This window comes from Apus apus, chromosome 16 (genome assembly GCF_020740795.1).
Source record: "Apus apus isolate bApuApu2 chromosome 16, bApuApu2.pri.cur, whole genome shotgun sequence".
Lineage (NCBI taxonomy): Eukaryota > Metazoa > Chordata > Aves > Apodiformes > Apodidae > Apus > Apus apus.
In genome coordinates, this window is record NC_067297.1 from 13407650 (window position 1) to 13420265 (window position 12616).

A 12616-nucleotide genomic window follows, 5' to 3' on the forward strand; every position below is an offset into this window, starting at 1 on the left:
GCCACTCACAGCCCCAGATACAAACCTTGAGCACAAAGAGGGGGAAGAAAAAAACCTGAATCAATCATGAAGCCCAGAAAAGCTGATTTCCTAACATGAACAGCCTGGTCTGATGTGGCTCCAGCTGCTCCTGGGCACCGGGGCAGTGAGGGATGCACAGTGCTGGGGCAGCCACCACCCCACGCTGGGGTGGCACGACCCAGGCTGTGCCCACAGGCAAGGCAGGAGAAACCATCCAAGGGAAAGGGCAGGAAGAGGGAAGCAAACAAATGAGCAGGATGGATCCCCGTTCCAGCAGGCTTGTGCACAACAAGTCAGCGGAACAGCTCCCATATGGCTGGGAAAGAGAAAATTCTAGGAATCTCTAGTACTTGGATGGTGAAAAGCCAAATAAAACAAGAGATTGTTTCACAAGGAAAAAGAAACCCTTTTTGCTCATCCTGTTAATTGCAGAGTTCAAAAAGGCACGAGGCTGATCCCTGGTGCCCCAGCGAGGCGACGTGCTTGGAGCTGATGCTCTGAATCCCAAGGAGCATTTCTGAGATTCCTACCAAAACATGATGTCATTGGTGTGATGGTCACTGTCCCGGGAGAACAGGGCCAGATCCCCTCTGGACCTCAGCCTGCCCGTTCAGCTGCTATGAAGAAACATCTCTCTTGGTCTTAGGAGAGGAGCGTCAACCCTACAGTGACCCTGACACCTGTATCCCCTGCGTGTGCCTGGGGACTGACCCCAGCCCCCTCTGGCAGCCCACCCTGCTCCAGGGCTGAGCAAGGCTTCTCCACACAGCTCCACGGAGCAGCTCCTGCTTGCCCAGACTCAGGGAGTCCAAGGGAAGGCAGCAGCCAGCATAGGGAAGCTCAGAGGCACACACAGAAGTCCCAGCATGAGCAACAACATGATTTTCTAGCCTAGTGAACCTACTCCCCTGCAGCACGCTGTTGTTCCAAGGGAAACCAGCAATTCCCAAAACACTGCCTCTCTTCTTCCTCCACACTAAAAGCCCCCAAAGACACCCTGTGTTCTCCTACAAGTCACTTTTTGGGATCCTGTTGTTGCCATGGTTGTTCTGTGACTACAGCTAGAGAGGAGGATAGACCATAAGCCCAGGAGTGTCAGGGAGGCATCTTGGAGCCATGGTCCAAGCTAAAGGAGTGGTGGGATGAGGCCTCCAGGCTCCTGCCATGAAGGGAACACCAAAGGCAGAGCCTCCCTTCTACAGTGCCAGGCAGGAGCTGATCCTGCTCCTGTCCTGCTGCCCAGCCCAGCTGTCGGCACCTTGGCCGATCCTCCCGCATTCCTCCCAACAACTCATTGTCTTAATCCTTTGAACTATTTTATGAAGTCACCCCAGTTCACCCACTCCGCAGCGTCTCCCGGTGACAGGCCAGAGAAACAAGTGGAAACTCTCCAATGGCGCCACTGGAAAAGAAAAGGAAGGTGAATAATAGTTTCAAGGATGAAGAGAGCAGCTTCCAAGTGATGTGCACGAAGGTCAGCCAGGACACAGACAGCAGCATAAGAAGCACGACTGAGAACTCTCCAGGCAGCAGTGGCCCAGCAACTCAAAAAATAGCTTAGCTGCTGCGTTTCAGAAGGACTCCAAAAAAGGCAGCAGATCCCAGGCAGCACTTGACACGTTGCTAACATGTAAAAATAAAAGAAAATAAATCTAGAGGGATCACGTGGGGTAAAAGCAGAGAGAGAAAAGTTCTAGCTCAGCCCTGACACCTCCTCTAGTGTTCAGCTGGACCCCAGGGGCAGGCAGCCTGCACCCCACAGGGAGGAGGTGCACCCCAGAAGTCAGGAGCCAGCCAGCTGGGGCAAAGCTGCCCCAGGACAGGAAAGTGTTGGTAAAAGCCTCTGGATCACCTTCTTTTTCCCCTCCACTCCAAACTCATCTTCTCCAAGCAGTGCTGCAGAGAGAAGCAGGCATCTGCAGCCCAAGCAGCCTTCCCGGGCTGGGAGGGAGATGCCCACATGCAGCAGGCTCTGCAGGGCCATGAGTGTTGGATGTGACCATTTGGAAGGCAGACAGGGAAAACAAGCAACCTGGCAGCTTTCTGGAAAATCTGAAAGGGACATTTAGTCCTGTTCCCTGCCTTTCTGGACACCTTGGCTCCTGATGCTAAGCCCCAGGGCTTTTTTCACAGGCTAAGAGAGTTGAGGCTGTTCAGCCTGGAGAAGAGAAGACTCCAAGGGTGCCTTCCAGTACCTGAAGGGGCTACAGGAAAGCTGGGGAGGGTGTGTAGTGGTAGGACAAGGGATGAGGGTTTTAAGCTGAAAGAGGGGAGATTTAGGTGAGACATTAGGAAGAAATTACTTAGTAAGGGTGGTGAGACACTGGCCCAGGTTGCCCAGAGAAGCTGTGGCTGCCCCATCCCTGGAAGTGTTCAAAAGCAGGTTGGATGGGGCTCTGAGCAATCTTGTCTAGTGGGAGGTGTCCCTGCCCGTGCAGAGGGGTTGGATCTAGATGATCTTTAAGGCCCCTTCCAGCCCAAACCATTCTATGATGATTCTGTGATGACTGTATGATTGTGCCCAGCAGTCAGCACTGCCCTGCCACAGGTTCCCCCCAGCTGCCTTCACCAGCCATTCCTGCAGCAAGGAGTTCTTCCAGAACCAGGGGTGAGCTGGGCTGGGTCTGGCAGGTCTGCCCGTTTGGCCAGACCCTCTGCACAACAAATGTGACCCACATGGAAATGCACATTCACACCTTATGTTCTGGGCACCTGATGTGCATCTGTCTGGGCTGCAGAAGCTCAGCCCCACTGAATTCCACCTGGACTGCAACTCCAAAGCCTTCAGAGAGGGAAGGCAAGCTCTGCAGAGGAGAGTCCTTCTGATCTGAGATACACCTCAACAACTAATGAGTGCAGTTTGCATCCCCATCCATTTGAAGCTGGGCTTATTTTCAGCTTATTTTGCTCTCTGATTTTTTTGTGCAGCAGTCAAGTGATTCTGCATCAGGAACTCGGATGCAGCAGGGGGATGCATAAATGTTTGGGGATTAAAAAAACCCTCCACACTCTCCTCATTAAAAGCAAGGCCATGCCCATGAAGGCATCCTGTTCACTTCACACCATCCAAAAACATCTTAGGAGCACTTGTCAGGCAGACCACAGCTCTAATTTGTATGAGAAATCCCTGACTCACAGAACTTGGCAAGTGATTAGCAAAGATTAAGGTATTTAAAATCCAGAGGCATTTGGAACCAAAATATTTTTCTGACCCGGCTCTTTAACACCTAAACAAACAGCAACCACACTGGCCTTTTAGAGAAAAAACAACCACCTTCAGTGCAAAGCCAGCACCTTTGATAACAAGGCCAGTGGGGTTTTTTGCCAAACTGCTGAGGTTTCACGGAAAATTTAAAAGATATTTACATCCAATTCCAAAAAGGGTCTGATCACGTTGTCAGGCTGGCAGGCCTGTTGCTGTTACTCTACCTACATCCAAGTAAGCTCCTTCTCTTGCTCACCTTCAAGTCAGCAACATTTTCCTGGAAAGGCCAGATCTTCAATTAAGTGTCAAGTAAGTCCACGCTTCCTCAGCCCCGCCAGCTTTGAACGTCCCCACACAACCCACCACGGAATGTAAAGACCTAATTATATCTCCACCAGCTTCCAGGGCCACACCCACGGGCCAGAAAGTGACTGAGGGTCACGAGCCTGTGAATTTGCCTCCCCATTGTGGGGAGCACGCTAAGGCAGGATGCTGCAGCCTGGCCAGGATGTGATTCAGCGTCCTGTTTTGAACAGCCCATAAAGTCAGCAACTTCTGCCCCAAGATCTCCCACCAAATAAGTGGGAGACAATTAATTCTGCAGAGAGCAGGACTTGTCATTGAGCTGCTGTCCCCACAAATAAATACTCCAGCCAGCTGCCCCGGGGTACCCCACCCCCTGCACCACACAAAGGGGAACACAAGCTGCTCACTCAGTGCTGCCTCTAACAAAGTGTGCTCATAAATCCCTAAAAACGTTACAGATCAAGGTATTAATAAATCACTTTTATCACAATAAAGTAAAAAGTACAACCATCACAGGAGAGCTGGGCAGAGCAGTCATGGCTGCATGGAGAAGAGCCTGGACACTGGGCTGGAACTGCATCCACCCTTCCAGTTTCCATACTGGGGAGGTTGGCCACAGAACCAGTGAGGAAGCTGGCTGATTACAGGGATTTTAACCAAACAGCCCCCTTACCATGAGGCCTCTGACATGTGCCAGCTGGATGATGCTCTGTAAGGAGTTTTTCTGCAGCAATTTCTCCTCCTGTTGATCACTGAGCTGCAAAGAAGCTTTCATCAACCGGAGGGCTCCAACTAACTACTGAAAAGTTTTAATGGTGAATAAAACCAGGCAGACCTAACACTTGACTGTGAATGTTTCAGAAGATGAGCTGACAGTGATCTGCCAGGCTGCAGGTGGGAGATGGAGGCTCGGGAACTTTAAGTAACTTAGCAAGGTAAAGAGGATGGCAGCAAAGAGAGGAAGATCCCAGTCACCTCTTCTTCCTCTAGCACTTCTCTGCTCAGCAGGACCCTGGATGCTCCAGGCAGCTCTCTCACCTCCACGCTCAGCTGTGCCATGCAGCACAGAGGCAGCAGAGCAGCGTGCACAGGGAAAACACTTCATAAATGCATTCAAGCCCAACCCTGAAAACCTTTATCTTTCACAGCTGCTCTTGCCAGCTCTTAAAGCTGGGCTTAGTGATACCAAAAAGACCAGTTCTTTCCATAATGATCTTCAGACTTGATCAGAAGCTGAAGGCAACCCACTCCCAGGCCCTTCTGCAGTAATTCAACCTTCACCTCCCCACAGAAGGTGCCTGCAAACACTCCCCAGGCCCTGTTCCTGACTATGTTCAGATCAGGCTGGAAAGCCAATAACAGCAAAGATTACAGAATGACTGGCTAAATAAACTTACTCGTGTTTGTAATTAAAACCAGTGATTATCTCGCTGCAGTTGCCAAGCACATCTGAGGAACAGCCAACACTCACAACACGACTGGCTGTGAGAAACGTCTGCTCCGACCCGGTGCGGGAGAACCGGCCGGCGGGCAGAGCTGGAGCTCACCCGGCTGGCACCAAAAAGCAGCGTAGGAAACACTGCACGTCCCACACTGCCCCAGAGCAGCCTGCCTGAAAAGAGCTCAGCTCTGCCCTGGATCCCATCCTCTCGGAGTTGCTGTGAGCCCCAAGAGCCAGACGTGGCTGCAGGGCCAGGCGCTGCCACACGAGCCTCGCGTGGAACTTGGGGGTCCCTGATCCTGTAAAACTTAAATCTGTGCTTAACTCTAAGCTAACACGTACTCCCCTGGACTCAACCACACCAGCAGTTTTATTAAGATTTAGGTGAGGTGTCTCAAGGCCCTGCAGGTGAGCAGCATCATTAGGGATCATGCCACAACATCCCATGGCTGGCTGGCATTTGGGAATGTTGCAGCAGGCACAGGTAACACAGAGAATCCAACATGCCACTGTTGTCTGCACCACCAGCACCACTAGGCTTGGATTTGAGCCTAGGCTCTTAGTTTTTCTTACTGGGGAACAAATTTGGCTCCTGGCTGCCTGCTGGAAACAGTGTGGATGTCTCCTCATCAGGGCTTCTGCAAAGTGTTGGGAAAGCAATCCAAAGGGGACTTTAAAGCACCTTACCATTTAAGAAAATGAGGATGGCAACAAAATCTTAGAAAGAAAAGCTGAACCTAGAACACAACCCCTTGTTCTATTTTAGGATAAAAGCTGTTTCAGGGAGAAAACAGAAATAAAAGAATTTTGGAACAACAGAAACAATAAGGAGGGTCTGCTGCTCTGAGACCAGAGAGCAGCAAAACATGCACCTGGTTCTAAAACCATGATACAGACCCATTCCTCCCAGAATATAAATCAGATTGTTAATTTAACCAGATCAAACTAAAATCCTGGGATTTATTTATTTTTTTTAAATGAATGAATGAAAATAATCTGTTCAGCAAGCAGATGAGTAAGTCATGTCATAAATGTGTCACAGCACATTCAGCCTGTGTGGATGAAACAGTCTGAGCTGGCAGCAGGACAGGGTCTTCTTTCCAACAAGCCTTCCTTTTTCCAACCATCAGGATCCTGGAGGTCTGCAAAGTGGGGCACTGGACTGCTGACCCCTGAGCTCAGGGCACGTGTGACAAAGCACAGCTGTCACCCACGTCTCCACCAAGGCTAGACCAGGATTTAAAGACTCACAAATATCATCATAGCCGGTTCCTGCGGTTTTTTGCCCTGAACTCGAGAAGCAGCACAATTAAGTTGAACAATTCTGCCACCCTATGGGCACCGGGCAAAGTCTCACAGAATTGATCTGGAGCAGCTGCCAAAGGGGACAGGATGGACCCACCTCCCTGCCAGAGGAGCTTTGTTTATCAGCCACCCTGTGTCCACCCCAGGGCCACACATCTCCCTCGGTCCTTGGCAGTGTTTCCAGGCTCCCTGCACCAGAGCCATCCGACTCACACGGTCTAGCTAGTGATTTAATTACCAGATTCTTATCCTGAAAATAGTATATGGAAGAGCAGCCCCACGAGGCTGAAGGACAGAGGAAGCTCTCAGGATCTCACTATCTACAGGATCATTTTTCAACAGCCAGCAGAAAAGTACCAGCCTTTAAGCCCAGCCTCACTCCATCCCCCCCCACAATTGCTCTGACCAGTGATGGATGCACCTGCCTGGCTTGCAAAAAGGGCAGACAGACCTAAGGCAGCCACAAAAGCAACAATTTCCCAGCAGCTTATCTGTATGTTGACATTGAGTTAATTTGTAAGGACAAGGAATAGTGTTGTTTTTCTTCTTTCAGCCCAAGAACCAAGCAGACAAAAGAAGAGACCATCCTCTTGGTTGTTACTATTTAATACAAGAAAGTCACAAGAGTTAAGGATGCTCTGCTATTCCTGACTGAATTGCACAATAAGCCCATGATCCAGCTGAAAGCAGAACCAGGAATACTGAATTTAACTGACACAAAATACATTCTCCAGGAAATAAGCTAACAAGTGACATTACAAAAGGGAAACCATCCAGTAACCAAACACAAAATGTTTCTGACCCACGTGCATGCAAGCAGGAGAGCCACCAAATGCCAGACTCCCAGTTGGGCTGCAGCCACAACTATTCCTGGGACACAGAAATGGGAAGGCCTGGAACTTTCCTACTCTGTAAAGAAGCAACTTTGCTTTTCTGCTCTCTGTCTGCACCTGCAGGGTAAAGATAGTCCCTACCCCAACCTCCACTTGCTGCTCCCAAACCCACGAGGTTACTACTTTGTCCTAGTCTCAGTCCATCACTGTGACAGAAAACCCACTGCCACCAGTGGCTCAGCTTTGTATCCCTGCAACAGTAGGTGCCAAAGCATAAAAAAGGATGGAAACCAAATGACTGAACTCCAGGCAGCAGAATGAGGGGCTTGGCTTTTATCTGAAACCAGGATAATTAAAGTAGGAAGCAGTAAAGAGGAGACCAAGCCCACTGAAGCACTGCTGTGTTTTCACACTTTATCTCTCAGATTGTGGTTCCCAGGTTAGAGGGTAAGAGCTGTCTGTAACAGCCAGGTTTGGAGTGAACAGCCCCCAGCATTACCCAGAGCCAGGGTCCCATCAAACCACCACCACTGCTGACCTCTGCACAGTGTCAGTAAGAGCCTGCCTCTTCTCCAGCAAGATACCTCAGCTTTCTCCTCCCCTTTGTGTGAAGAAAGCAGCTCCACACAACCCCAATGTCAAAAGAGTCCAATTCCTGATGGCTAATAACCAGGAGTGAGCAGAACTGTCCCCCACCCACCTCAGGATCATACCCCCCTCCCAACACAGAGCCCCAACCCCAGAGCAGCAGAGATGCTGCAACAACAGTCAAGTGCTGATGAGCAATTTTCCAGTTTCTTCCCACCAGGAAAAGAAAACAAACACAAACCCTGTTTTATGCTTTCAGTTCATTAAATGTTCATCTCCAAACTAAACTGATATGGGGGAGAGCATCCCCAGTGTTCAGCTCTCTGCAGGCCCTGCAGTCCCCTCCCAGCAAGTGCACACGCTCCAGTGTGGGACCAGGACCCAGCTACATGGCAAACAATTAACAAGGGTGGAAATGATGTTTAGAGCCAAAGAGCTCTGCTTACCTCACATTTAATTTACGTTCTTCATCACTGGCAACCTCCAGCTGAGGGGAGAAAAGAAAGATACAGAGAAAGTTACAATGCTGGTTGTTTCCACACCACAACTTTCTAACAGTCCCCACTCTTTTGAAAAAAACACCCCTGTGACAACAGGTTTTGGGGGGGGGGTGGCTTTTAGCAGGGTTTTTCTCCGGGGTTAAGTGAGACTCCCTGGCCATAGATGCCATCAGCACCCGGTGCCGGGTGACAAAGGGGCTCACGGGGATTGTAAAGCTCTTAGGTCCTAATCCTGCACGCTAGTCCTGGAGCACAGATCAGTTTGGAGATCGCCAACCTCCACGTCACCGGGAGCACACACACTGCCCCACGTGAGGGCACAGCCTGGCCCCAGAGAGGCCTGCTAACGAAGGGCTGGGCACTAATTAGTGCTGCCATTCGGGGGGTGAAGCGACAGGACAAACACCCTCCAGTGGATACAGCCAAAACTGCCCAGCTGGGACAGCCCCAGCCTCCAGCACCTGAAGCCTGGCACTGATGTACCCACATGAGTGGGACCCCTCCATGGTCTCTCAGCTGCCACCTCCACCTGGATGCTGACACAGACATGTCCTGGGGCTCAGACTATGTCCAGTTATCAACAAGTCCTGTGTCTGCTGCCTTCCTGATAAACACACTGCTTGGATGGCAGGCATGTATCGCAACGGCCACTTTTCCCCCTGGCACTGGTGGAAAGACCCCCTGGAAGCAAACCTGGCTCCTCCGGTGACAATACTGGCCCTTACACTCCACTCTCCTTACAACACTAGTGTGTGAGCTGACCTGAGCCTGCTTCTAGAGAGAAACATTCTCACATAGCCATGCTTTCCAGCCTCCCCCTTCCACTCCTCTATTAGGCTCTGGACAAAATTCCATATTAAAGAAAAAGAGAGTTGGGGCTAATTGCATCCAGAAGTGATGGGGGGGGGGAAATGCTCAAAGACAATTCTCCTCCTTTGGTCCTGTGTAAGTAGACAAGAAGAAAGGGACAGGACCAGCCCCTTGGGATGCACTGGGGTGGTGGTTCAGACCCACACAGTAAGGAAGGGACCTCAGGGAATCACCCTGCACCAGGAAGAACTTGCAACACAACAGACTCCAGAGTGTGATGAAGCTGGAGGGACACGAGCCTCAAACAAACTGTGCTCCATGAGTGCCAACACTGAGGGAACATTTTGTTATTTACTACAACAACACTTAAAACAGACATAAGGGCCAGCCTAAGCTTTACTTGTTTCCAGGTGGTTTTGTAGAAGCAAAAAACAGGCACATAGTTTCATGTAAAACATTCAAGCTCGAAGTTTTGCATGTGTGCAGGACCTGGGCTGCTCCCCACCCCTCCAAGGGACGGCTCTGGAGGCCAGAGGACATGGGAGCTGCTCAGTTCACACTCTGCAAGAACCAAGGAACACCAGGAAAAAACCCCAAGTGCAGCCGCACAGGCCGGATATCAGAAATATGGCCATTTGGAGGAGATAGAGCCCGTCCAAAAGCCCTGCAGCTGAGGGCAAGAAACATACCACTGCTATTTTTAGTCTGTTTACACTGTGCAGCAGCAGCCCTGAGCCGGGGCAGCAGGCAGAGCTCTGGGAACACCCCGAGCACCCACCCCCCCCCACCAGATCCCCCCAGCCCTGGGAAGGTCTGGCAGGTTTTTGGCCTTTTGTGAGGTCGAGGCTGCTTGTTTGGGGCTGTCACGTAGCAACAGAGGGGAGACTAACTTTGCTTCTTTTTAAACAAACGTGACTGTGAAGTCATGAGTGTCGTCAGCTGCGGCTCCGCAGCAGAGCCGGCCCCTGAATCTGCTCCAGGCTCATCTTTTGCAGAAGTTCCAAAGTCGACTCTCCCTGTATTTTCTATTTAAAAGCTTCAGTAAACCCAAAACAAGGCACTCGGTGTGGCAGGGCACAACAAGGCCGAGCTGGCAGGCTGTATGGTGCACCATGCACATGATGCCACGGACCCCACCATGGCATGGAGATCATGGCCAGGCCTCCACCAGCCACATCCCCATCCCTCCCTGGGGTCAGTGGAGAGAGAACCTGGGCTGAAGGGCCTGGCATGGAGCAGGAGGGGGTGTGGAAGGGAGATGGCAGTGGAGCTAACCAGTGTATGCAAGTTTAGCAAGTGTGTACGAATTCCTCTCTCCTCCTAAGAATTCACCAGGTGCTACGTGAAGACAGCAGCAAGTCTCTTGTCAAGGCAGCAGCATCCATTTTATAAGCTCCTGCAGGCTCACGAGTTAAGAGAGGCTGCAGCAGCATCCCCACAGTTAGCAAGGGTGTTTGGTCATCGTCTTCCATTAAAAAGACACTCTTCTAATAATTATTTGCATAGGCTAAAAGCCCCATTCAGTCCCGATTTTCCTTGCAGGGAAAATCACAAAAGACCAAGGATCACACTGGTACTTTTTGATGGGATTCTCCTCTGAAATTAATTTTGTAAAAGCAATGTGCTGAATTTGGAAAAGGAGGGTTTATAGTCCTACGGTATTTCGTGAGGATTTATAGCTCTATGGTATTTCATGGCAGAAGGGACCATTCAAACAGAACAGCAGCTGATGTTTGGGAGCCACAGACATCAGTGGCAGAAGTGCCCTGGCATGAACAAAACCAGGTGACAAGTCTGGGGCAACATCTTCCAGAAGGAAAGGGAGACTCCTACGGTCAAACCACAGGAAAAAAAATCACAATGAACACAGAGCTCCTACACACATCCTAACACAGATGTACACAGCAAGGTGAGAGGCACACATACTGCTTTGACTCCTCTGCCACCTGCACCCGTTAAATCCAGTCTAATTCCACTGCCTGCAACAGGGTTACAGCTCATTTATATCTGTGTAGATCAGCTGGCCACTACCTCCCATTTAGGACACTCTCTAAACCAGAACCCAGAAAATTCCTCCTGAAAAATCCTCAGAAAAGCACAAGTCCCATCTCCAAGCTTCTCAACATGGTCCAAACACCAGGTCCCTGGAGCCCAAACCACAGGACAAGGATCTATGGCAAAACAGTCGGGATGAGTCAGGTCTCCAGGAGGTCCAGGGGAAGGGAATTCCCAGAAAAGGGAACCCCAGGCCCCTCTGGGAGAGGAAGAACCTGTGAGCCTTGTGGCACTGCCCCTTCCTGCCTCCCCCCTCTCAGATAGCTAATCAGGGGAGTCACAGGGACCTGACAGGTGACAAATAGGATTGTTCCCCTGGCGGGAGCAGGGACAGAGCGAAGCCAAGGGCAGTGAGCACCAAAGGGAGGGGAGAGAGGGATGCATGGGGAGGATACGCAGGGATCCACCAGGCCCGTTTTTGAGGGTCACAAAAGAGAGGGATTAGGAGGGAAAAGATTTGCACAGGAAAGAAGAAAAAGTAATGGGAGGGTGCAGCACTGTTTGGATGGGGTGCGGGAGCTGCAGTGAGGGAAGACAGAAGCCTAAGGCCTGGCACAGGCAGGAGGAGGCGTTTCTGGGGCAGGTGAGTGAAGCAGGTGCGGAGCAGAGCTGGGACACACCAGGTGCCCGTCCTGGCAGGGCAGGACCCGCGGAGCAGAGGGTGACAGGGCCTGTTCGTGTCCCCGGAGCAGCAGAGCAGGGAGGGGAGGGCAGCAGCTCAACCCAGGGCAACGGCGCAGGCTGTGCCGCGGCCAGGGGTGTGCAGGGCACGGGGACCTGCGCAGGGACGGGGCGGAGCGGGACGGGAGCGGCTCCGGAGGCAGGGAACCGACCACGGCTACCTCGGGGATGGGCTGGCGTGAGCTCTCCGTGGGGCAGGAGCTGCAGCCAGAGCGGGGCAGGGCAGTGACCCCGCAGCCCGCAACTGCGGGGGACGCAGCATCCCCGGGCGGGAGGAGGCGGCAGCGCTGGGGTGTGCGGGGGGGGCGGGCGAGCACCCCGGGCTCATGCCGGGCGAGGACCGGAGTGGGGGGGCAGCCAGGGCGGAAAGGGGGCTGCGAGGGGGGGCAGACAGCCAGTGTGGGGAGAGGGCCGGGTGGTCCTGGGGCTGAGTCAGCCTGGCAGCACCATGGGGCTGGGGGCTGCAGAGGGGACCGGGGGGCTGCAGGGGGGGGGGGGCGGGAGGCTGCAGGAGGGGGGGGCTGCAAGGGGGGGCCTGGGGGCTGCAGGGGAGGGCCGGGGGCTGCAGGGGGGCCCGAGGGGCTGCAGGGGGGGCCCGGGGGGTTGCAGGGGGGGCCCGGGGGGCTGCAGGGGGGCCCCGGGGGCGCGGCCGATGCGCGGGGCCCAGCCGAGATGCGGAGGGGCCGCGTCCCGCCCCGCTCCCCGTCCCCCGCGGCCCGTCCCGGCTCACCTCGCTGGTGCTGGCCGAGGAGGCGGCGCTGGGGGTCGGCGAGCGCTGCAGGGTGACCAGCGCCATGGCGGCGGGGCCCGGCCCGGGCGGCGGGCGGCGGCAGCGGCTGCGGGGCCCCGGCCGCCTCCACCGCCCCGGCGG

The 12616-nt window shown here is 52.9% G+C and overlaps 2 protein-coding genes across 5 annotated transcripts in view; both read right to left on the minus strand.

Moving 5' to 3' along the window:
• Window positions 1-12611, minus strand: part of SSH1 (slingshot protein phosphatase 1) — a 40092-nt gene extending 27481 nt beyond the window's left edge. For 3 of the 4 annotated variants that reach the window (XM_051633863.1, XM_051633867.1, XM_051633869.1), the window contains exons 1-2: window positions 12476-12611; window positions 8146-8186 (exon numbers count right to left, since the gene is read on the minus strand). In XM_051633863.1, coding sequence (XP_051489823.1) covers window positions 8146-8186; window positions 12476-12541 — 107 coding nt within the window. In that variant the 5' untranslated portion in view covers window positions 12542-12611. Of the gene's footprint in view, window positions 1-3482; window positions 3502-8145; window positions 8187-12475 lie in introns of those variants that run through there. The other variant, XM_051633866.1, reaches the window with a different exon arrangement.
• Window positions 1-12616, minus strand: part of CORO1C (coronin 1C) — a 197000-nt gene that overhangs the window by 84763 nt on the left and 99621 nt on the right. The gene's annotated exons all lie outside the window — the stretch shown is intronic.